The sequence below is a fragment of the Fundulus heteroclitus genome, chromosome 18 (genome assembly GCF_011125445.2).
Source record: "Fundulus heteroclitus isolate FHET01 chromosome 18, MU-UCD_Fhet_4.1, whole genome shotgun sequence".
NCBI classification, from domain to species: domain Eukaryota; kingdom Metazoa; phylum Chordata; class Actinopteri; order Cyprinodontiformes; family Fundulidae; genus Fundulus; species Fundulus heteroclitus.
The window spans coordinates 31,271,957-31,297,858 of NC_046378.1; the positions used below are offsets into that span (position 1 = coordinate 31,271,957).

Below are 25,902 nucleotides of genomic sequence, written 5' to 3' on the forward strand. Positions count from 1 at the left end.
TGTTTTCATCTTAGAGCCAGAGATTTTGGGCCCATGACAAAAAATCTAAATCCTCCCAAACGCTCTTAAATATAAATTTCATATTTGGGGCCCCCCTGTCGTTAAGGGGCCCTTGGAATTGTCCTAACTTAATTATATTGTTTAGATAAAATGTACATTTTATTGTAAATGTATATATACACATACTACATATACTTATTTACCAGACCAGTAAATAGCTATATTTTAGACCTGTTTAGCATAGTTTCGTCTTTTGAAAACCTTTGAAGCAAAAAACAATGTCTGAGATTGATTTTGACCATCTCTGATGCATCAATAAATTAGGATATGCATTTCTAAGTGACTTGTTTGTTTTATTAAAAGTCCTTTAAAAAAAAAAAAGAAAGATATTAAACACACTTTTCCCCCATTTCCCCACTGTCCCCATATCTGGAATGAAAAATGATCTGTGTTGATCAATATCATTTGTCATCCATAGTGAATTTAGTCACTGAAATAAGTGGACTTTTCGAACATATTCCAGTTTATTGACTATGACTGTATGAAATATTTTCGTTTAAATGCTTTGACATTTTCCCCGAGTGACTCAGAGCTGCGAGATGGTTGTTTTATCTTTGTGAAGGAGGTCATAAAAGGATTCTCTATCTTCTTCCTGAGGTATTTGTTTCTTCTATATCGTCCAATGAGTTGTGTACTGAAACAGGCAGCTTCTGTTCCCGTTTCCTATCAGATCAGAACGCATGCAGTTTAGATTAGATGAAATGTACAACCTTCCTTGCTCTCACATCGAGGCCATTTTAAATTCCTCATTCCTATGATGATCTGAATGCATAATGGTTTCTTTCAAATAAAGCCAGGCGGAGTTAGAGGACTTCTATGCAAATTAGATAAATTGATTATTCACAAGACTTCTTTTCCTTCTGAGCCACCCCCCCCCCTTTCTTCCCCGATTCATGAAATGATAAAAGCTTCTTTTACACCTAGATTTCTCCGCTTTCGAGCCATGACAAATTGCTCATCCTTCCTGCTGTATTGACATGTATGAGGATAGCTGTGCTTTAAATTCGCTTCACTTCCTTTATTTTTCTGTCTGCACCCTGAATATCTCCCTGCTTTGAACTCGGCGCTCTTTAGCAGCCACCTTAATGATGATGAATAATGTTGTCAAGTAAGCATTACAGATATTTAAATTTAACGTAACTATACCAAAATACTCTTTTGATTCTCGCTTTTGTGTCTGGGTTCAGTCCATCCGTCTGCTTTCCATTGCTGGCAGGTAGCTCTAGGCACCGTCTGGCGTACAGTCGTCTCTGGGGAGCTCCCATAAAGTGTGTGTTGGCCTGATGAGTTTGGTGGAGGGGGGATTAGCTTAACCCCCACGGCGGGGACGCGCGAGTGTACTCACGGTCAGATGAGGGTTGAAAAGCAAAAGAAAAGCCAAGTGTGTTGGCCCCAGGTGCAGAGAAGGAATCTGTGCATAATAGAGAAAGGAGATTAGAAAGCTAAATTCAATTACTGACTTCTGCTCTCTTAAAAGGCGTTTCAAACACAGAGAGCGGAAGGAGGAGACAGGACTCGCTTCACAAATGGAGGTTTCCAATTTATTTTGACAGAGCGATTGTGCAGCTTTGTACATGTGTTAAAGGTTATATGAATTCATTATCATGTAGGTTCTTCACACTGCTCCTTTTTTTGCCTAATTCCCTCTTTTCAAATAAATCCTTTGAACTTTACGTCTCCTCTAACAATTTTTCTTAGCATACATTCTGCTCTTTTTTTATTAAGATTCTATCAGGCACATAGGTCTATAAATGGAGTTGCTCACAAAGGTAATCAACTTGTCAGTAGTTTAGCTACAGTATTTAGAAACCTGCTGTATAATTCTACTTAGAGATTCCAATTGTGACAAATAAAATCCTTGTGTTAATATTCATAATGTCTGAAATTTAGCAAATCATTTTCTAAATGTAAATCTTGTCCAAAAAAACGTGCCAATATATCCACATGCCATTCAGAAGTTTGCATTCACTCACCTTGGGGGTGAATGTTAAATTTTAAACTGGCTGTTACCCAGAACAGATCGGTCTTTTAGGCACAGTTCAAATACTGTAGATAGTGGCAGAGATTTCCCTAAACGTATTAATAGCTCGGTTCCTCTATAGCAAATCCTGGGTTACCACATCTGACTGACAGTTTCCATCCTAAACACAACAAACAAACAAAAAAAAAAAAACAGCCCAAATCTCAACCCCTCCTGAACTCACAGCGAAAGCATAGAACTATTACCCACATAATAAAGAACATGCCATTAGCTCACAACTGCTCCCCACAAAATGCCCAACCAGGCAATCCAACACCCTACACACAAAGATACCTTTCCCAATCACATTGTCATAGCTAAGCAAAAATAGCCTGCCTGTTTTAACTTAATAAAACATTTTTTTCTCTCTCTCTTTACCCCCTTCTCACACAGATCTATCTAACATTTCTCTTTCTCACACCGTGGATCAGAAACAAATTGATTAGTGGAAGTTTTAACCCTGTTTGGGGCATTTCCAACTGACATTGACCCATGCAATGTCACAGTGAAATTTGATGACTGCTAATCATGGAGGAGGTAAAGTTAGACCGATTCTAGACATTTCAAAATAAATGACTGAATAAAATGAGTGCAAGGAAACAATGTTTTATTAAAATTATCCTTTTTTTTTTTTTTTACTATTCTGCCACACGACGCCAACTATTTTGATAGAATTTCCCAATGAATGCTTCCTAAAAGGAGCCCAAATTTTAGTTATCCGCCCAAAGCCATATTTTCCCCACAACGTATTAAAAAGAAGCCTAATTGGGTGGAAACCTGCCCGATTTGGCAACACTGATCAAGTCTGACACAATTTGGTGTTCCAACAGGACAATGACCCCCAACATCGACACAGAATACATAAATGAGACTAATGCTACAGTTCTGGCTGTTTCCTTTCTCCAGCACTCACTACAGGAGAGGCGATGTACACCTTGGACAGGTCGCCGGTTCATCCCAGTGAGGAAAGAAAAGCCACGTAAATTCAAAACTCACACACTGTATTCCTGATTTGTCCTGTAAACTGTACATCTGAATCTAATATACAAAACAGTCAATTTAAAATAGTCAAAAAAAAAAAATGAAGTAAGAAGGGAAGTTCACAAAGTTGATTTCTGTATATTTTTACAATCCTGGATCAGGAAGCAGAGCAGACAGTCAGCTGTGTGCTGCAGTGTGCTTCAGGGCAGCTGTTTCTAAAGCAGCGCTGCAGATCATTCCCAGCCGAGTGTTGATCTCATTTTCTTTCTTCTCTCATTATGCAAAATAAATCCGCTTGAATTCCTGTTGGTTCTTCAAATAGGTTTATTCTTCCTCTCGATAAGGTCATTTCATACTTCATGAAAACGGTTGCCAAAGTTAATACTGTAACTGTCTTGTATCATGTATTATATACACAGATGGGATTGATTTTACCCTGCAAACTTCTTCTGTATTTAACCACGCGAGTAGCTCCGTGCCGTCCTGCTGGCGGGTATTTTCATGAACCAGGAGGCATGATGTGTTTGTTTTCCCCGTGCAGCAGGGTAATGTTTGCATCAGACACTGGATTTGATCAAACCTGTCAATTACACAACATCCACAATAGCAACGTCAGGCCCACAAACCCCTCAGTCGTCCTCCTCCGCCTCGTGGATCTGAGCGGAAGGAATTTGCTGGTGGATTGCGAGGCCTGGCAGAGCGTGTTGCAGCAGGTGAGGGCAGGGGCTGTTGTTGGAGGGAATTAATCTGTAGCTGCTGTTGGTGTGTGACCGTGATGGCCTCATTCCTCAGAGGCAATCCCCCAGTCACATTGATTTTTTTTTTCTTCTTCCCTCCCATGGCAAAAGACAAACAGGGGAGTGCTACACTGTAATTTCCACTCGCTTTGTTTACATCCCTTCATTCATGAGTGCTGGGAATGATATCCTTTTTTTAGCCTCTGTCAGCCCTCATTGTTTGGGAACATCCTACCAGACTGCTGAGCCTCACTGCGTGTCTGTCACGCGTCGTCAAAGCAGTGACGGACGAGATGCTTGTTTGTTGAAAAAGGCTGTTACCAGTTGCTCATTTGGAGGCATTTGTGTTGAATTTTTAACAACAATTTAGATCGATATCTGCCTGCAAAAGAAACAAAGCAGCGCAGTTCCACTTTGAAGTTTTACAGCAGCTTGTCTGATTATGCAACGATTACTTTTGCCCAATAATATCTGTAACATTTTGCTCTGTGGTATTTATAACCATGGACATTTTTCTAGTGCGATTTTATTTTTATGTTTTTAGCAGCAAAAAAAAAAAAAAAGAAAAAAAAGAAAAGAGCTGGTCCTTTACAACTAATTACCAAACCAGACGACCATCTGCTGCCTGCTAAATGAGACAGCTCTCATGGGTTTTTAAGAAACACTTGATCTGATTATTACATGGTAGTCACATGGTTCAGAGTCTGCTCATATATAGGAATCATGGATAACATAAACAAATATATATTGCATATTGCTTTAGATTTTTCATTTATGCACAATTCCCACAAATGTGTGTAGCTATAGGTTGTTATTACGTATAGACATTATTAGATTATACTTTATATTTCATATTCTTGGGTTCTCTCTGTCTGTTCTCTGTTTGCTATATGTATGTATATATATATATATATATATATATATATATATATATATATATATATATATATATATATATATATATTTATGTGAATGTCTGATTGTCTGATCAGACTTGATCAAGGAGTAATTAAATGAGTCCGATCTCTTTCTGGCTAATTAATCCATCTCTGCCTAAAATAATTTTGGAAATCAATTTGTTTGACCTCATGAGGTCAGTTTTATTGTTTTTGCTTTGTCACTGTGCATAATTTTATATTGGTCAAAAAAGGCAAATTACAGAAGCTTTCTGTATGCACAGTACAGTGATGTTAAAAAGATTTTTATACATAATGATGGTCAGCTTTATCTTAATTTTGAGGAAATTAATAAAATGATATACACAAACAATACAATTTTTCAACTGTCACCCAGTATGTAGCCTAATTGGGAGCTGTTGTTTCATTTAACAAGAACCTTTTGTAATAACATTCACGTGATATGTAATATTTATATATAATTGACCGCCTGGTTTTATTTGTACTGAATTGGGAAGAAAATATTCATTACCACATTGAAGAGCCAAATTATTATCTTATGTTCATTCTTTAAATGGCTGGTCTTACCATAATATATGTTTAAACCTAAAACCAGCAGTTTTTTTTACTGCTCAATCTGAAAGCTTGATCATAAAATGTGTTTTCTTTGTACACGCAGAGATAAGAAAAGCAACGTTATGTTTGATCAGCTCCTCTGATGGATAAAGATTGAAGCTACAGACAGAAGTGATAATACCGAACATATGGCCATGATCTGTGGTATGATGGGAATCTGAAGGCAAGTCGAACGGCAACAGAGATATTGAGTCAGACTGTGGTATTGCTGGAATGTTTTCTGACGATGCTGGAGTTTTGGATCGTGCTTGTCTGTTGCCACAGCTCTGAGCAGTTCACCTTGCACAAGAGAGACGGCACAACACAGCATAAACAACTCTGTTAAAGCGTGGCATGACGGTATTATCAGGCTGTAAAAACAGATACAGTTCTATAATTGTTCCTGATGCACTTCTTTTAGATTAGTGTTATTAGTCTTTGCTGTTTTCACAAACCCCCACTTGCTCTGGGAAAAATAACACACTGCAATGCTGGCAGGCGAACCTTCCACATGTTTCAGCAACACAGCTGGCTTCGTTCACTTTAATCTCACTATGCCATAGAAAGACTACAGGTACTTCCAAACGCATGTCTGTCTTTGGCAGCTGTGGCGACGTAGATCATAACGCCAGAAGGGCGGGAAAAGAGAGCGCAGGATTCATACAAAACTTGTTCACAACTCCAAAGTGTTTTTCTTCATCCGTTTCAGAAATACCGGGTTGTACAGTAACTGTCAAAGAACACAGTTACAGTTATTAGGTATCTAGAATTGGTGAGACCAAATTAATCAGTTTGTATAAAGTGGGCAAAATAGGTATTGAACACAAAAGCAGCCTAAGCAATCCACACGTGAATAGAAATTAGAGCAATTTGGTCCACAAATTAGGTTCTAGATAAAAAACTGGAGTGACGGAATTCGCACAAAACACACTTAGGGAACTGTAATGGAGAAACTAGTCACACTCATTGCTCAGATGTAATTTTCACCTTTATTTTTAAAGGTCTAATGAAATCAAATTTCAAAATGTTGATGAAGCAGGAATCATTACAGCTGATCACTTGGCTTTCATTACCTTTGTGTTCAAAAGTTAGATCTTGCGTCGTTCAGATTTCTTACCCATATCTTCAATTGTGGACTAATATACGGTGATGATTGTCAACAGCTAGTGTGACTTTAATGTCAATGGTCCTGTTAAAGAAACGAGTTCAACGCTTATTTTACCTGCTGCACAATCGTTGATTGTTACGCTCTCAGTAGATCCTTTTAGAGTTTATGAGTCCAGATAGTGTGAAACCCTACCGCGTATTTGAATTATTTCACCTGTAAGGTTACATAAATATATACCAATCATGAATCACTTACGACCACCTGCATGGTAGTGTGTTCGTTTTCTTACCTACAAAGCCCTGATCCACTGAGACATGAACTCCGTTAGACTCCGGAAGGTTTGCTGCGCCATCTGGTACAAGATTTTATTAGCAGATCATTTAAGCCCTGTGAATAGCGAGGTGGGGACCTCCAGGTATTCGGACTTGTTTGTACAGGATTGGATCGATTCTTTGCATATAGGGAGCAAAGGTTGGCAAAAATAATATGCGGACCCCTGCTGTCCCTTTTGTAACACTTTTGTTAGACCAGCCTACAAGGGCCACAGTTCTGGAGATGCTCCGACACGGTCATTCGATCATGGCATTTACCAAACAATTTTTCATTGCGTTTCAGATTGCTGGTCTTGGATATTGAAATATCTTGAGCAAGTGTGAGTTAGTATGTGTCAAACTTTCACCTTTCTGAAACAAGAACAGACCCAGCTAACATGATCTGTGAAGGAACTGCGAAATTGTAATTTTTCTCACTTTGTAAAGCTGGTAATGTGAACAATAATGTCCTCTACCTGTTATACTTGTGTTTTTCTTGAGAGGGTGTAACGGACACTAACCACCCACTAATTTTGGGTTTTGATAAATCACTTTTGCTAGTTTGCTTTGTCAGTCAGTCTCCCTATGAAAGTCTTTGCTTTAAGATTCAGTAAGCTGCACCAAGAAACCTCATTATATTCCGTTGGATTTATGAAACCGCTGCTTAGAACAGTCTCCAAAGGTAGAAGTACCAAAAAAGGTGAAGCATGAAAATTCTGGATACATAAATATTGACTCTGCCACTGTCGTACAGGATATTCGGATATTTTAAACTTAAGACATCCTCTTAGGTTTAAAAGCTTCACATCAGACTTCTCTTAACAAACCTTCTTTTTGGAGCAGTTGAACGTGGGGAGTGGTGGCCTGGTGGCTAGAGTAGCGCATTTGCATTCTCAGAAGGCTACATGTACCTGGTCCAAACACCGCAGACTGCCACAATGGGTTGCTGAGCAAGACCCTTAGCCCCAGAATGCTTCCCAGGCGCTGTAAGCTGCCTACTGCTCCGTAAGGGATGGTTAAATGCAGAGGATATATATATATACATATATATATATATATATATGTCGCAATGACAATAGAGAAAATTATTGTTATTATTGTAATTTTTGCCCCACAGCATGATGCTGCCACCACCATGCTAAACAGTCGGTACAGCGTTAACAAGTTATAAAGCATGACAAACGTTCTTCTTGTCTCTGTGCACAAATGGATCAAACATTTTCTTGTATGTGGCTTAAAATTCATTTCTTTCCATGTGAGGTTCTCCATGATAGAAGCAGCAAATTCAGTCGTGATTGACTTTGTCCGTTTTGGAGCAGGGGTGTCTGAAATAAACCCGGCTTCAGTATGGACAGTGACACTTTTAACTGTCAGCTTCAGGTTTTGAACGCATCTCTGTGCTGAAATTAGTTTCCTTTCATCTTACAGTGACAGTTAGGGTCAGGTGGTTGGCACTTGGAAACAATGGTATCCTCCGCGAGTACAATGGTTCTAAACAAATTTTAAAACACTATTTTATTTTATTTTTAAGTTTACATCAAGCTTCCTGAATTGCCTTCCCAAAGTCCCAACTTTGACCCTGTTGAAAACTTCATACAAAGTCAGCTTGGTGCCATGAAGATAACCAATTTAAATGAACTCTGTAATTTACACCAAGGTCAAATATCCATTCAGACTTAAGCCAAAAATGTGTTGATGGACAAAAAAAATAAATAAATCCGAGGAACATTTAGCCGAATATTAGCTGGGGTGTTTGTTATTTAAGTCTGATATGACCCTATTGAGATTAGATAAAGTTAGTATCGCTAGAGTTCATTTTTCACTCCTAGCACTGCTTCACTCCCTGACTGTAGCCTACAGGCTCTTTTTAAACTAGGCGGAGCAATACTTTTTACACACAGTTAGATAAGGAGCGATGTTAATGAATGATTTACAGAGGTAATATATTACAAATGTTGTGCTAAAAGGACAACGAAACAGCTAAACTTACTGAAAGTGCTGGGATTCAGAGGCAGCAATTTGATGGTTATTCAGTGTTCTGTGATATTTCTCGAACAACATCCAATGATTTTGCCCTCCATTATTTTTGTTGCCCCTGCTGCTGCTGATTCCCACTTGTATCCCTTTAAAAGCAAAGCCAGTGTTTTTCTTGCTTGTGAGAACGTCCAGCTGTGGTTAAGCCGAGCCGTTCTCACTCCCACTGGCCTTGGACTGTTCACCTCTACAGCCCTGATAGATTCCTCTTTGTCACGCTTGTTCCCTCATTGTTCTCTCATTCAAAGGCAGCTGCAAGCTTTTTCCCTCGATTTGATAGAATAAGCCGAACACAACCATACATTTTACTCAACATCCCTTATTGTCACACTTGCTTTTGCACAACCAAAGGGGAGGGAAAGTCTAACTTTTAAGAAACCACTCAGCTTGTGTGTCTCCCACAACGATTCCATACAAAAGAGGAAATGTAAGCTGATATATCCAACAAAGGCATCAGGAATGTCTTTCACTTTGCTCAAACATTATGACCTTGCACCAATACTTTAAGTTGTTAAATAGTTTGCCATTGTGTTCAAGCTGAGCTGTGCATGTATGGTCGTCTTTTAAAGGTTTGGTGTCAGAGTTTTTAGAACTCTTAATTGAAGGAGTTGCCAGCATATTTATGTCATTAAAATATCACTTTAATTTAATGTCAACTATTTTCATAATCATTTTACATTTTAAATGAAAATAGGAGCGTTGAGTTTGGGACTTCCTCGTGAGTTCTCAATCCTCATCTGAAACAAGTGGTAACGAGCTATACTGTGGCTCTTTTTATGTTTTTTCTTCACACGGTGACTCTGTGAAAATGTGTGCCCTAAATATCCCAATTATTAACACTTCTACTATCCTAACAAGCCTGCCCTGTGAAATTAAACTAAGCACTGAATATGGATGCCATGGCTTCTGGCTGTTCTGAAGTTTGAGTTTTCAGCATTCTAAAACTGTTTTCTTTCTTATTTAATTAAATTTTTTTTAGTTTGATTTTTTTCTTCTTCAAATTTTAACACAGTATAACCATAAACCTCAATCTATTTTACTCAAATGTATGTGACCAACACAATTGTGAAGTTGAAAGAAAATCTTGCATAGTTTATTAAAAAAAAAAAAAAAAAAAAAAATCTGAAAAGTGTGGCATGCATTTGCATTCCACCCCCCGCTGAAATTCAATACTTTGTAGAACCACCTTTTGATTGAAATCTTTGGTAGTATTTTTCAACCAGTATTTCTCAAGTCTTTTCACTTAGCTCTGTTCTTTGACTGGTCCATTTAAACACATTAGTATGCTTTCTTCCACATTGTTTATTATTCCACATTATTTATCTTTGCGGGAGCAAAGCCGGTCATTGCGGTCTTCAGATCAGCTGGTTTTAGAAGTCCCAAGGTCAAGGTATAAACGGTGGGGTTTTGCAGTTTTTGCCCCGAGACTCGGGAACAAGTTACCCCCAGATATTTGCACTGTTACAGATATCGCTCTTTTTAGGTCCAAAGTCAAGACATATATGTTCAGGCTGGCTTTTAATACGTACCAGTGGTGTGACAATTTCATTATTTTGTTTCTTTGTAACCTTTTTGATTTTATTGTTTTCTATGTTCTCTCTTTCTATTGTATGTTGTGATTTTACTCATTTTTCATTTACTCATTCCCTGTGTTGGTTGCAGCAAAATGTCAACGAGACTTCTTATGGCTTTCTTTAAAAAAATTACTTTCTTCTTGCACTTATTCCAAAAAGGCCAGATTTGTGGACTGCATAATTAACCATTATCCCATGGTATGTTTCACCCACCTGGCCTGTACAACTATGCAGTTTATTATGTGGTGTCTCAGTAAATTGTGTCTTAAAGATAAAAAAGTTACAAATATATTTGCAAGGCGTTGAATCTAACCGTAATAATTACGGAGCCACTTAATGATTCCTGATGCCATGCATCCATCTAAGCGACAGCTTGTTTGGTAAAACATGCTTCTGACTTCGGCTCCCCATCGAGGCGTTCTCTTACGAAGACGGTATCTTCCATGTTTCGTTATGTCACTCTGCTTCGCGTTTATCTCCTCTGACTTGAAAGCATTCCTCGCCCCTCTGTTTTGAAGCAACAGATCACGACTGCGCTTCATCTTGATCCTGCAAAGTTCAGCCATTCCTCACAGGCTGTCTGAGCGTCCTGGAAACTTATTTCACCTTGTTCCTCCACAGTGCCAGCCACTGTTGTTCCCTTCCCTTCCCTCCCTTCCCCTCCCCTCCCCTCCTCACGTCCGCCTCCGTCTTCTTTCTCCTCCCCTTTTCCATCTATCAACAAGTACACATTCTCTCTGCTCTTACACATATTCTGAATGGTGTAGTCACTGCTTGCTGATCAGCCTTCCAAAAGGAAAGAACATGAGGAGGTGGGGGTGATGGCAAGCTCGTCAGAGTGGGCCTACGGGAACATAAGAGTGGCTCCTCAAGGGTCTGCCCAACTCTCTGTCCTTGCAGGAACCAGCCCTGCTGTCACTGTTTTGCCATGATATCAGTGACACCGTCTAAGCAACGCCGTCATCTGTTTTCCACTCATCAGGTAAGTCATTTTGCTTTCCTTTACCCCTGCCACTGATGCATTTTATGGAAAAAATACCACTAAAACCTCCCAGTGTTCTTCTTTACTGATCATACCTGGCTGAGGTTTAGCGTTATATGCTATATGGTGTTTCTGCATGAGGAGACTTGTTCAGGACCTTTCTGTTGAAAACTGAACTGGAAGCTTTCCTAAGTAAGTTGTGGTCTGGCCTTGGCAGTCAGCACACCCACTTTATTTTCACCCTCTGACTTCTTGTTTTTATTTAAATCTGCTTCGCATTCATCTGGAAATAATGAGAGCCTCTTTGCATATGTTTTTTTTTTCAACCATGGGGTTTTCTTAGAGGGAACTCTCGTTACCTACACACTTCAAATTCACCATGTAGGGGCAAGTTTCTTGGAGGATGGCGAGCAACTGTTTACTTCTTTTGCAATGCTGCAACCAATGCAATCAGAATGCACACATGTTTGATGGCAGCAGAGTCAAAGACACTTTGTGGTGCGCTTTTATTGTAAAAGAGACATTTAGTTTGAATTCTAAGGCAGTGCCATACGTCAGTTTTCTCATGGGAAAAACGCAGCAAAAATCACTGATTTCTATTGCTATTAACAAACTTCATCATTGGTGGTTGTATTATAGGAATAAAATGTGTTTCTCATAGGTTTTGTGGTTAATATCTGAGGGGCTAAACTTGATTTTGGAAAAAAGAAAAAAGGTCTTTCTTACGTTCTGTTTACTCTGGAAGTTTCTAGTTTCAGGTCCCCTCTTATCACATCTCAAAATGTTCTCTGAGAGAAATGTTTGTGGCTGAACAAGATGATAAACCCCTGCACAGGCGAGATAAAGCAACTCAGGGTTTGATTTTCCACATGCACTTTGGATGTCTCGGAAACTGTCGAAGGTGAGTTTTAAAGAAACGGCCTAATGAAGGGGTGAGGTGGATGTTAATCGCAGTCGACCGGGGACAACTTCTGCTCTAATGAATGGTGTAAAGTGTTGTAAATCACCCGCTGTGGAAGAGCAGGAAGATTCCTCTGTGCAGTGATGTCACCGCTCATATGTGAAAGCAGATCCAGACTTGAACAGTTCAGCCTTAGCCAGATGTTGAGTATAATTTCCCTACACACTCTTGGCTGGATTGGCATGTAATCAGAAATGTCCAGGGGTGCATTTAGACTCCTTACACTGTACACGACCACTGAGACTTTGGTCACTATGGAAGGAAAACGAACCGCAGGAGACATCCAGGATTAACATTACTTTACAAAAGTATTCATTACGCTTAAGCATTTTCATATTTTGACACAGTACAACCACAAAATCCAACGCATTTTTTGGGGATTTTAGAGGACAAACTAACAAGCACTGTTTTTAACACTACAAATAAAAATCTGAAAGCGATGGTATGCATTTAAATCCACTACCTCATCACTTTGATACCCCTAAACAAAATCTAGAGCATCCATTTCCCTGAAAGTACCATAAATCCTAAATTGGGTCCATGTGTATGTCATTTAAATTCAGTAAACACAGCTGTTCTGTGAATAAGTTCGTTAAATAACATTAGAGAATAACAAGAAGACCCCAAGGAACACATTGAACACGTCAAGGTTAAAATGGTGGAGATGTTTAAAGCAGAGTGTGTTTATAAGACAACATCTCAGAGCATTGACCAGGGCTTTGTTCAGTTCACCCTCTGAAAATAGAACGAGGATGGCCCTTAAAGCCTAACAAGCCAAAGCCGTCCACAAAAACTGACAGGCTCAGCCAGGAGAGCATTATTCGAAGAATAATGGGGATAGGTGTATGGTAACTCTGGGGGAGATGCAGAGATCCTCAAAGTTTACTTAATGAGTCCACCCAAAGTCTCCTTTTGAGCACAAGTGTGTTCAAAAGGAGATTTTGGGTGTATGGTCGGTCCAAGTTTTCACCACTCTTGAATTGTGAAAGCAAGATGTACAAAATTTTAGCAAGGGCCGAAAACATTCTGGGGGTCTCACTTTGGACACTGCTGGTTTAGATCAGAGCATTGCCATGTGTTAGAATTGGAAGTCTTGACCTGAATCCTAATTGCCAATTTGGTGCAAAAAAAGTTGCTGTCCACAAACGTTGTCTATCCAGCCAGAATGGGCTTGAGTTACTTTGCAAAAAATAAAAACTCACCATATCACCCTGTTGTACCTGTTCTGTTTGCAGGATTTTTAGCTTTCACGTTTTAGAAAATGTCTCACCTGTTTCATTTCTGTTTCTTTCAGGCTGTCAGAGTGATTGTATTTTTGATCAAAAAACATGGACATGTTCCATACAAAGCACAGATACCTGAGGATTTACGTTTTGAACCATGAGTAGTTAGAAAGCCAAATCACAATGGAGACTCCACATGGGGCCAATTTGGAAGAACGTGAGGCGGCTTTGGAGAGCAAGACCTTTTCAACACAAGAATCATCTGTAGAAGATGAGGGCACTTCAGAAAAACCAGATCAGAGAGGGGGCGATCTTGTCCCTTCAGACCAAAGGCTGCGGTTGGAGCCAGATGGGGATCTACGTAACCTAAAGAAAAGTTTTACCTGTGTCCCTTACAACACTGGGGGGCTGAGAGAGACCGTGTCTTTTCAAGAGACTAGAAAGGTCCTTCTGGATGCAGCTCCTGACACATCTCAGCTTCTTGTAGAGAATTATTTCTCCATGTCACACGGGTCAAACAAAGACCGCTTCTGTGAACTTCCACCTTCTAATCATGCGGCAGAAGTTCACTTCAACCAGGCAGCTCAGGATGAGCCTGACCGTTCACTAAACTTTTATTCTGGATGTGTTCAGAGAGACTTTAAGACTCTGGAGCCGATCTCAAACGGATCCATCATCGATCAGGCCTGCTCGTCCACTCCCGAGATCCCCGCCGGCCTGCTTCCGAGAACCTCGCCGGCGCCGCACGTCGTGAAGCAGAGACCAAGCACTATCACCTTCTCCGACAGCACCGGCTCCTCCTGCATCAACAGCCAGGCTTCCGGCAATGACAGCTACGACGGCGAAGGGTCGTCAGCGGAGGAGAAGGACAACGTCGAAAGTAACGCCGATGATTACGGCGACGGAAATGATGAAGTGTTCCTGGAGTGGGCTCACAGTGAAGATCTGCCCATGGCCAAGAAGAAACAGAAGAGAAGAGGTTGCGTGGGTCCGCAAGCAAAACCCGTGCACACCTGTGGTTACGAGGCAGAGGAGGAAGTAAGCGGCAAGGAGGTATGTTTCTGGCCACTCGGCACGTTTCTTTACACTTACAGCGCATTGCAAAAGGGCTCACAGCTTTCCCCTTCAAGCATGCACATTATGTTGTCCCTGAACACATTTTATATAAGGGATTTTTATGCAATAAAATAATAAAATAAACACGAAATAAAAAAGTTAGATCGGATTAATTAAGTTCTTAGAAGACATCAGGACAGTCAGGTTATCTTTGCCCAGAGAGCTTAAACATACAAATGCGTAGGGGTGTCCTGACTTCCCATTTGCAAGTGAGACACAGATGCAGGAGGAATTCAAACAGCTTCTGCTTTATTTCCCCTCCCTTGGCTGGGGTTTGAGTTTGATAGAGTCCATCGGACCACATTAGCGCTGAACTTCACCTTCCATTTCTGAACTGTCTCCCACTCCCCCTCCCTTTTTTCTTTGAGATGCGTCTCTGTGTCCTTTTCACATGACCTCCATCGGTGGGTTTTTTATTACCTATTTGAAAGCTTACATGAGCTTTCACAAGCCTGCTGTAATCCATTATATATGTGCCTTGTTACGCTCTGAAGGAACACAGCCAGCCACGCATACCTGCCATGCTTTTCACGGCAGTCAAGACGTAATGCACTGGTACATATTAACCGCTCTGCCTGGCCGTAGGACATTGAGATTATGCTAACTTTACGTGCAGAATGACACTCGCCTCTGAATCGGTTGTTTTGGAGAGGCCGGCAAAGAATGCAAGGAATCCGGGGAGTGTGTTGTAAATATTATCAAAACGAGCGCAGTAAAGGTTCTCCGTGCCATCACATCGCCAACTGTGTTACTGCTTTGTATACGAAGATGTTGTGATGTTTTAAAGGAGGAATTTCTTTCTTGAGCTATTTAAAAAAGATAAAAAAAATTTGTTATTGACTCTAAGGCTGCAAAGCAACCAAAGAGGCCCATGATAGCTCTCCATTCAAAGCTCAGGTGAGCTTTTACTTGTGCACTCCATAAATCTGGTCCTTATGTAAGAGAGGTGGGAAGAAAGTCATGAGAACTGAGAAGAAGAAGAAGGTCATCTGATTAGATAAGAACTGGATTAACTTTTTCATTTCCATGAAAAACATACTAGGGATATGGATGGTTATCAGAGTTGATGGCAAAATGCACCAAGCTGAACACAAGGCGATGTTGAAAGGTAACCTGTTAGAGGCTGGAAAGGACTTGATGCTAGCATCTAGCACAACACTGACCCTAGAAATGCAGTCAGAGCCACAAAGGAACGGCTTAGATAGAACTGTATTTATTAGAATGGCCTAGTCAAAGTCCAGACCTAAAGCCCAATTGGGAATTTGTTGCAAGACTTGAAAATCAATGTTCACGGATGATCTCTTATCCAATCTAAGTTAGCATTTTACAAAGAACAATTGGCAACATTTCAGTCCCTTTTTGTGCAGAGACAATCTCCAAGGAACTTTCCTCCTCGATTACAGGGAAAGTTGGTTCTACAAAGTATTCACTTAAGAGGGCACGTGGGACTTATGTTTTGTATTTGTAAAAACATTTAAAACCCATGCCCAGTTTTCCTTCCCACTCAACAAATGTGCACAAATTCAAATTGATCCAGTAAAAACAAAAAGTTTCCAGCTGTAAGGAGGCAAAAATATGAAAAAGTTTAAATGGTATGAACAAAATAATAGATCAACACTGGCTCCTAAAATGAGTCGGAAGAACTTTAAAAGGGCTCCTAAACTTTGACTGTTTCTTTTTTAAGGCAATCGAAACAGTAGCAAGAATATCTGCTTGCATCACGCCTTGCTTAAACTGAGTATATATATTTATGTGCAGAACCTCACAGATCAATCAACTTTGATTTTACTTGTTGCCTGAAACTTTAACATCACTTCTTGAAACAAGCTCGGGGTGCAGTTGTTACCATTATCCATGTGAGGGCACTATGTGCACAAGGTTCCCAGTCGGTCATCTCATCTCTGCCTTTATAGTTGAGCTCATATATGACTAAACAAACACCCATTTCAGTTACCTGTTTTCCCTCTTAGACCCATACGAGGCTGTGTTCCCATGCTGCTTTGCACTGCAGGGTAGTACCGATGTAATTTATTCCTTCGAGCCGCCAGGTAGCCCATGCCCTTTTCGCATGACCGCTTGCTACATTGGGATACCTCCATGGTGATCTCTGGCACTCTCAGTGGGTGGCACAGACTAGGCACCGAGCCCAGAGCTCACACACTTAACTCCTCATTTCCATCTCAAAGCCCCTGTGTTGGGGTTCCACAATGTGTCCAATTTGTGCTGATAAAGTTATAGTCGGTTCACTTTTTTGTCATCGCCTGAAGATAACATTGCATGTGTCTCGGGAAATGGCTCAGCCCTGCTTCGGTTCCCATGGCGGTGAACATATGCTCAGCTCCCGGGTCCAGATACGGAGGAGGAAAGGGAACGGAGAAATGAACCGGGGGAAGAGTCTCACTTGAGTGTCAAAGAAGACCCTCTGGAATTCGCCTCATTCTGAGGAGAAGTGTCTGCATTCCCAAACAGCACCTTGAGGGGATGTCACTAAAAAGACACTTTGTGAGTGCGCTCCAGATTCTGCTTGAGCGAGGGCCAGAAAACGGGGCATCTGTTTCTTGCATTTACGTTTGTCTGACACGAGGGGTTGAGATCCCCAGCTTCCTTTTCTTATGTGCTTTCTGGGGTTTGGCTCGGAACCTTGTACTTGTTTCCTCCCCCACCAAGTGTTTTGCACTTGTTTCTGTTTCAGCGTCTTCATGTTAGATGAAACAATTAAACCAGATCATAACAAAATGCTGTAACATCTCCAGAAACTAAAATAAATGCCGGTACTTCCTCTGTTTCACTTGTTTTTCAGGCAGTTTGTTCTTCTCTTTAAGGGATGAGAAGGAGAGCCCTCTTTATTTGTAAAGCAGACGTAGGTTTGAGCTGTCTAAACATACTGATCCGCCCGCAAACATTTTACGTTCCCTAGTCAGTACGGAGCTGGAAAGACAGACGCAGCAAGATGGGGTAACTTCATTTTTTTTTTTTCTTTTTGGTGACCCAGAGTGATCCTTTAGACCTCAGAGAGCACCGGAGAACCGGCCAAATTTAGAGCATTCCTCTGAGATTGAGTGGAAGGAGTTACTTTCTCCCAGCATTCCCTCGGTCAGCTGACCCTGGGTGGTCAAAGCAGACACTGGGCAGAGTGGTGCCTGGTGTCTGGTTTGTCATGTCCTCGCAATTTAAAGAGTGCGACAAGTTCATGTGCCACCAGTGTAACTAGCATAATTTGATACACTTGCAGCATAAATAATGAAGAGAGATTTGTGGCTTGCGCAAAACTGTTCAACATTGCTCGTGTAGGAAGACAAATTCCCAATGGGCCTTCTTTGATAAAACAGTATGTAATGTGTAAAGATACAATCTCTGGTCCAAAAGTAGATATTAGTATACACTCAATGGCCTTCTTCAACTGCAAGCGTTTAAACTTGCAAGTGATTTTTTTTTTTTTTTTTTTTTTTACAGTCCCGTTATTAAACGCAATAGGTCACACTGCAAGTAGGTTACATTTTCTTGGAATGAGTTTATTTTCTCTTGATTTGGGCAGACACGTTTAAATAGAATAAGAATTCTGCACTTAAAATGGGAACAACCTATCTCCATAGTCTTATTTTATGTACAGGATATATAATTATCTTATTTTAGGGGTCAAAATACTCATTCCATTGGCAGACGATCTTATTTTCCCGCTCAAATTAAGGGTAAATGCACTTATTTCAAAAAAATTTTTATTTAGTTTTCGTTCCAATTTTGCAGTGCAGGGATGTTTTTTTTTATTACAATAAATGTTCACTTGGACATTATTTACAAGTGTCTTTCAATAAATTAGAATATAATGAAAAAAAAACTTATTTAATTCATCCAGTTCAAAAAGACAAACTCATATTAGATCTAGATTCATTACAATGAAAAACCAAATTCCATTTCTTAGAAACTGTGAGTATTACATCAGACTGAGAAGTAAAAATATTTTTACATAAGACAAAAATATTCTGCTATGGCCTACAAAATAACGGGGAAGACTGCTGACTGTCAAGCCGACAGTCAACGAGGGGAAACCTGAAAAGATAATTGCAGAAGTTGGCTGTTCTTTACCAAAAGCATATCATTTTAAAGTTGAGTGGAAGAACTAAATATGATAGGAAAAGGTACACAACCCACAGTGATAACTACAACCTTGAGATGACTATAAAACAAACTCAAGCTACAGTTTGAAAAAAAACTCACAAGGCATGGACTGCTGCTGCATCCAGGAAGCACCAAACATAAAAAAGTCCAAGACATGAGCTACAACCGTTACATTCCTTGAGTTAAGCCATTCCTAAACCAGAGATAAAACTTTGGAAAAAAGAAAAAAAAATGGACTGCTGTAGCTCAATGGCCCACTGTCTTATTTTTACAGATGAATGTAAATTTAGCATTTCATCTGGGAATTAAGGTCCTGGGGAGTGAAGGAAGAGAGGAAAGGCACAGAATCCAAGTTCAGTGTAACGTTTCCGCAGCCAGCGAATATCTGGGCTGCACTGTCATCTGCTCGTGTTCATCCACGGTGTTTTATCAAGTTCAAAGTCAGTGCAACCATTTAGCCGGTAATTTGGGACCACTTTGGGCGTCTTTCTGCTGATGAGCTTTTTGTAAATGCCCATTTTCTTTTCTAGCTCTGCCCTCGTTAACAAAATGACAAATACCTCCTTTAATGGCCATGGTATCATTGTGCTTTATTGGCCAGCATACTTGCTTGACATAACCCCTTGAGATAAACTGTGGGGTTCATGTAAGGCAGATAAGAGACACCTGACCAGAAAAAGCCGGGGGCCAAAAATCACTAATGCAGGAACCTCTGTTTCCTTAACACCTCAGCAGGGTCACATACTGATACATCCATGCCAGATGTAAGCCCCAATTATCAAATTGAGCAAAACAAACACTTAAAATATATTACTTCGCCTAATTTGCAAGTTTTATACATTTAATTAAATGACAGAAATAAATTAAATTGTTGTTGAGAAGTTATGTTATTGATACTGACCTGTAAAGTCATAAGGTGGTCCAACTGCTGACCTCACCCTGCTTCTCCTCTCTGCATCTCTAAACTGGATAAAATGAGTCGGGTCAAGTGGATTGATCTCACCGCAAAGCTATCTTTGTTTCCTAGAATCCTGACATTGGCTATGAAGAACCTGCCTTTGATTTAAAAATGTAGGCCTGCAAATAAAATAGAACTGAAATGTGTACGGACAAACAGACGACCAATTCTTGTTGAGGTTCAGCTACTTTACATTATAAATAATTTCAGTACAACCACAGCAGCTAAAAAAACAATACATTTTCTCAATTTAGGATTATTTTTAACAATGTTTTGTTTCCTAAGGATCCAGATACAATATGATAGATTATTTTTCATTTAAATCTTTAAATGTTATGTTCTCTTTTCTTGAGTTTGTTTGGTAATTATATATATATATATATATATATATATATTTGTTGTAAGACTCTCCTGTTGAGCTTCTTTAATCGGGCTTCCCTCTCACTTGTAGCATCATGATGCAATGCGTTTGCATATACCTTTGGCAAGGTTCAAACAAACCATGCTTAGTATCTATACATGTGCTTTCAGCTGACATAGTATACTTCCTTACAAACCATGACAGTTAACCAGATCACACCGCCATGGCAGCAATGCGTTCACATGTTCTGATGTTTAAGCCAATTGTTTGGGTATTCTGGGATACTGTTTGAATTTGCCACAAAGTAAAGACATGGATTGTCTCTTTCAAATAAGAAAAAAAACACACAAAAAAACTGGCATATTCCCCAAAGACGTTGTTAAGTCTAACTCTTGCTTGTTTTTGCCTGACCTCTCTCTGTCTGATTTTCTTTGATTACCCTCAGGAGTCTCCTCAGGTCATGTCCCCATGGTCTGCGTCAATGAGCCAGCTCATGAGGAACCTGGACCAGCTTAATCAGGATATTGAGGAAGCTCTGAGTGCAAGTTCTTCTCCCTCTGACACGCCCTGCATTGCCCGCAAGAAGCAGGTGAAAATCACTCGTTATGGCGTCATGCCCGCTGTCGACGTGTGCTTAAAGTGGGTGACCTCGTATTGCGATGAACACATAGCCCACTGATAATGCCATTTGCCAGAGGGTGTAGCAGGGGCCCTTTTTAAGAAACTGTCAGATCTCCACGGGTTAAATCCGTATCAGGACAGCACCTTCAATGCTTTATGGTGTGCGCACTGTCACGGTTGATGCTGCACACATTGCTCTGAAGCCCTTACTGCATACTTGGTCATGGCTTTTAAACTTTCTTAAATCAATTTAGTTTGCTCTGCGGAGAGAAAATCCAGGCGGATTATCTAGACCTGCAAGCAGCTGGTGTTTGGAATTTCATGTCCATCTCCGTCTCTGCAAGGGTTGCACATTAAATTGAGATTCCAACAACATCTCTAAATTCAAGCAGCAGTCACTTGTAATCCCAGGGCTTGAAGGGGTACAGTCAGTTTCTCTCTGGTGGGTTATGTGACTTTTGTGCCGTGAGGGTACATTCTGTGACAAAACAACATTCGGCCCAGTGTCAAATATCTGACTCTCAGTGTGTTTTGTAATGGCGCATGGATGCAATACTGGATTCTAAAGCCCGACAAGTGCAGCAAGAACAGATAGTTATTGTACTTCCAATGATGCAACAGGGGCAATGCAACTGTGATCCTAAAAAAGGCCCATTCTCATGCTTGTGTGTTCCATGAAATATCTCTCCAGAGTTAGCGTGCAGGAACAAAAGTGGCCTTTTGAGCTCCTAATGCGTGTACTACACAGAGGAGCTCTTGTGCTAGAAAGGAGTTTGTATGATTTGGTCTATTAGGAATGGTTCAGAGAGGCTTACATGCCTCCTAGGCATCTGCATAACCATCCCAGGCATTCATTATGACCAGCTTCAACTAATGGAAAGCAACTGGCCAGGACAAGACATCTTTGCTGGGATATTTGACAAGGTCATAATCTCTGTTCTCTCAAAAGGAGATCTGCACATACAGCCTTCTTTGTGCAGCTCTGCCAAGCTGAACTGAGAGCGAAGACTTCACTTCCCCAACCGCTGACCTCAGACTGTTGTTTTCTTTTCCCCTGGCTGCTGTTGAGTTCATCCTGTCCTCGTCTGTTCGGCCACACAGACACAGAGCCAGTCTTGATTGTTGTTGTGATGTTGTTGCAGTGGGGAGCTGCTTCAGAGTCCACACCGAACCAAACCCCGAATGACAGAGTTCTCCACAGACCCGACAGAAGGGAATGTTTGAGCCAAGACAGATCTTCTGCTTCTCGCAGCTCCTCAACAGGGACAAGCGCAAGATCCAAAAAGGCAGTAAGTTTCTTTAAAAAAAATGGGTTCTTCCATCAAGTTGCCGGCTGTTTTGACTTATATCACATTTTTGTTTGCCTTTGATGGTACTTTAAGCTGTTGTTTCTTTCAAGATACCTTCAAAATACCTTTTTAAAGCTTATATCTAAAGCTTATATCTAGACGTAGACATTTTCTTATGTCTGACTGCTGCTGCCTCTTTAAAAATCAAGTACTAATTGAAGCTTTGGCTATGCATAGCAAAAAATCTTCTTTTGTCCAAACTAGGAAGATATGTGGCAAATAACCCAACCAAAGAACTGATTGCATTTGTTAGTACTTATAGTTTTCCAAAATTTTTTGAACAAGGAATTCTAAATCATTTTTACACTTTAAGCTTCTGCCTCACTGCAGCTGATGTCCTCTTGAATTGATTAGTGTCTTTGTATTGGGATTAAGAGTGTAGCATTTCCAGTGTTCTGCTATGTAAGGACAGGGTATGTTATTTTTGCTGTGATGTGCCCCTAAGTGGATAGATAATGGTTAATCAGATTAATCAGAAAACAGGGGATGTCAGTTCAAGCACGAAGCCTGCCGAGGGGAGTAAATCGTTGTTAGTACAGAACTCTCTGCATGGTCTGCTATGAAATTATGTTATGGTGTTATGAGTCATTGCTGCAACATTGAAATAACACTTGTACTGATTCTGAAGGAGTGCCACATTTTAGTATTATAGTATCTGAAATCAGCAATTTTCCTATCCTGAAATTTTGACAGCCCGGCTTATCTTGGGATCAAACTCTATATGCAACAATGCTAAACATTTAGGAAGCCAATGCTAGAGCCTTGTTTGACTGAGGAATGGGTCTCAGATTCAGTCCTTTTAGAGCTATCCCTTGTCCAATGCAACCAAATCAAATAGCTGATCCAACTCCACATCATGTAATAAGATGCCAACGTCGTGGTAATGACCTAATCATCTCATTCGGATGTTTTCAAGTACAATCAAATGTAAACATTGGAGGATACAGGCCTTTGTGAACTACAGTTTGAGACCACTGTACTCTTCATCCACTAGGGGTCTCAAACCCGAATCATCAAGGGCCAACTTTCTTCAACTTCAAGATCTGTCTGTGCTTCAGCACACCTGGCTCAAGTAAATAGATATTTGGAAGAGCTCTGTAGAGCTTAACTATATGATAAGTAGGCAATTAAGCCACTCTATTCGGGTTTGTAGAATGAGGGACACATCTAAAAGTTGAAGAAACCTGCACTCGAGAGGTAGAGTTTGAGACCTCTGTCCAACACCATTAAAATGCAAGGCAGAAATGTGGTAGCCTGATGGGGGTATACGAATTATTTATGTTCAACAAGCAATTTAAACAATTAAATTAATTAAGGGGTGAAATTATTTGTAAAGAAATATCATTTCATCAGACTTCAGGAAACTTTCAGACCATCAGGAGGTGTCTGATCTATTCAAATTTGTGTGACGTGCTACTGTCTATGTACCTGTATATATTTGGTTCTGGATCTACTTAGCCATAAAATAAAATTGTCATGGTTCAATATTTCTGAAGGTCCCAATCGCAGAGAGGATTTAGATGGGTGAAAATATGAGTCTTTACTGAAAAAAAGACTTTACTGAAAAAAAGACACAAAACAGAGTCCAGTCATAAAACAATAAACCAAGAAATCCCAGCTAGAACACTGGGAAAAAGGAGCAAAACAGGAACTGTTTTGCTCCTTTTTTTTGAGCAACTGATGTGGCGCAGCTGTGATAACCAGCAGTGTGAAAGCAGAGGATAACTAAATAATAAAACAAGATGTTTTTTTTTTAGTTTTTTTGACCAAAATGGCTTCTTTCACTCTCTTCCTGTCCAAGATCTGGACATTGTTGTCATCAAAAGAGTGCCCTTTGTTCTTGAGGTGCAAGTGGACTGCTGAATCTTGCCCCGACCCAGTGTTTACAGCTCGGTCCTCCAACACATTCCAAAGAAATTACATCAGCAGTCTCATCATGATTCAGGTGACCAAGTACTCCAATCACAACCCAGGACAGTGGTGGGTGGGTCATTGATTTGCATCTGACTTTGAATGCGCCTAGGAGGATGGCCCTCCATGTCCTTAGAAACAGCAGTGCACAAACTAAAGGTTGCTCAAGTGCGAGTCACCAGAACTGACTAAGACTCCTGGCTAGGTGTCGAAACTTTTCAGAAAAAACTGACAGGAAGTCTGGTTGCCTCTGATTTAAACCCGTTTGCTGTTGCGATGACCGGATAACTGAGAATTTGCACAGGCAAACAAACAAGATAAATACACAGTGATCCAGCGAAAAAAAGACACAGAAACCAGGCAGATCTTCAAAGCAGGAACAGGACGCTACCCAACACAAGAATGTTTTAAGATTAAGGTTCCAATCAAACTCATACACAGGAAGCCAGAGGTGAATTAAGCATATATATAAAGGTACAACATATTTTAAAATAAAAGAGGCAATTAGAAAAAAACAGTAACTAAAAACTACCAACCAGGTCAGATGATAAACACATGAAGCTCTAGGCTGAACCACATGTTTCCACCTTGGGTTACTTAACTTCCTGGAACCTTCATATCCCTTAGGCTTTTTATCTGTGTGTCTACACTACTGCACTGTTTACATTGATAACACCCCCTGATGCTGAATGGATCCTCCTCCTGCTGGAGCGCTGGTGCATAAATCTCCACCCACTGCAACAGTGGAGTCTATGTGATTAAAAAGGATCAAATAGAGAAAAGGAAAAAGCAGAGCTCCAATTAGGATTACTATCAACCATCTAATGACATAATCTATCGCAATTTCATTGGCGGCAAACTTTGAAGCTGAATTAAAATCACTTCTGCCTCAGAAGAATTTGTATAATCCGGAGATCTTTAATAATTAAAATCCGCTAGATGTATCTTGTAGGATGTACACAGAGCAGCTGCTCAAACTGTATCCCGGGCAATTGTGTTTGCTCTCATCTCTATCTCAGAACATAAATGCTGACAATATACCAACTTTACCAGTTATAATCTCCAAGAATAGGCTTCCATGAGAGTTTTCTTTCTCCATCCATAATTGTGGAGAAGCTGCAAACAGAAGTCTCCACTTCCTTCAATTTATTTTTTCCACAAAGGCTGATAGATCTTATGAACATATCTGCATGCAAACTATTTAAAACACTGTGGTATTCAGGACGGGTGGCAGGATGTAAATGTTGATTTTGCTAACAAAAATAAAAAAAACTCCAGCTGTGTAACTTAATTTTAACAAAAAAAAAAAAAAAGAACTGCAGAAGAGGATAAACTTGGAGAGTACTACATACATTCAACCAGTAGGAACCTTTAGCTTCCTCTCACCGCAAAGCTGAGAGTCTTCATAGGTGTTGCAGATATGAGTATTTTGCCTGCTATCTAAGCTTGACTATAATGAGGTCAAATGTTTTTCAGTGGTGATACGGTGTTAGTCATCTTCTTTTAGTGGTAGTAGGAAAACAGTGATACATTCTGTAAAACTATTGAATTTTTGAGGGAAGAAAATGACACAATGTCTTGCCATCAACTGTTGATTTCTGGAGATCTTTTACGATGAATCATATGCGAGGGCCCCTGTAATCCACATGGGACATCTGAAAGCAGCCTTTGATAATGTGATACAGTTTGATCTACAGTCTAAAAGTCTACGAATAGTGGACATGCTCAGACTTGCAGGAATGACTGAACGGAGGCAAGGCAAGGCAAGGGACATTTATTTGTATAGCACATTTCAGTGCAGACACAATGCAAAGTGCTTTACATGATTAAAATAAAGGAAAAAACAGAATTAAAGCAAGTAGGAATAAAATGTAGAAACAAAATAGAACATGGAAAAATAGAAACTAAAAGCAAACATTAAAAACAGTTGGACTACAAAGCAGAACTAATGATGTTACAGTAGAACTG

At 40.1% G+C, this 25,902-nt stretch overlaps 1 protein-coding gene across 3 annotated transcripts in view; it reads left to right on the top strand.

Moving 5' to 3' along the window:
• The window catches only part of stard13b (StAR-related lipid transfer (START) domain containing 13b), a 111,358-nt gene that overhangs the window by 2,775 nt on the left and 82,681 nt on the right, over positions 1-25,902 (top strand). Inside the window, exons 1-5 of one of the 3 annotated variants that reach the window (XM_036149659.1) lie at positions 11,098-11,318; positions 12,071-12,219; positions 13,574-14,555; positions 20,499-20,642; positions 21,817-21,963. In XM_036149659.1, coding sequence (XP_036005552.1) covers positions 13,686-14,555; positions 20,499-20,642; positions 21,817-21,963 — 1,161 coding nt within the window. In that variant the 5' untranslated portion in view covers positions 11,098-11,318; positions 12,071-12,219; positions 13,574-13,685. Of the gene's footprint in view, positions 1-11,097; positions 11,319-12,070; positions 12,220-13,573; positions 14,556-20,498; positions 20,643-21,816; positions 21,964-25,902 lie in introns of those variants that run through there. The other 2 variants (XM_036149660.1, XM_036149658.1) reach the window with 2 other exon arrangements.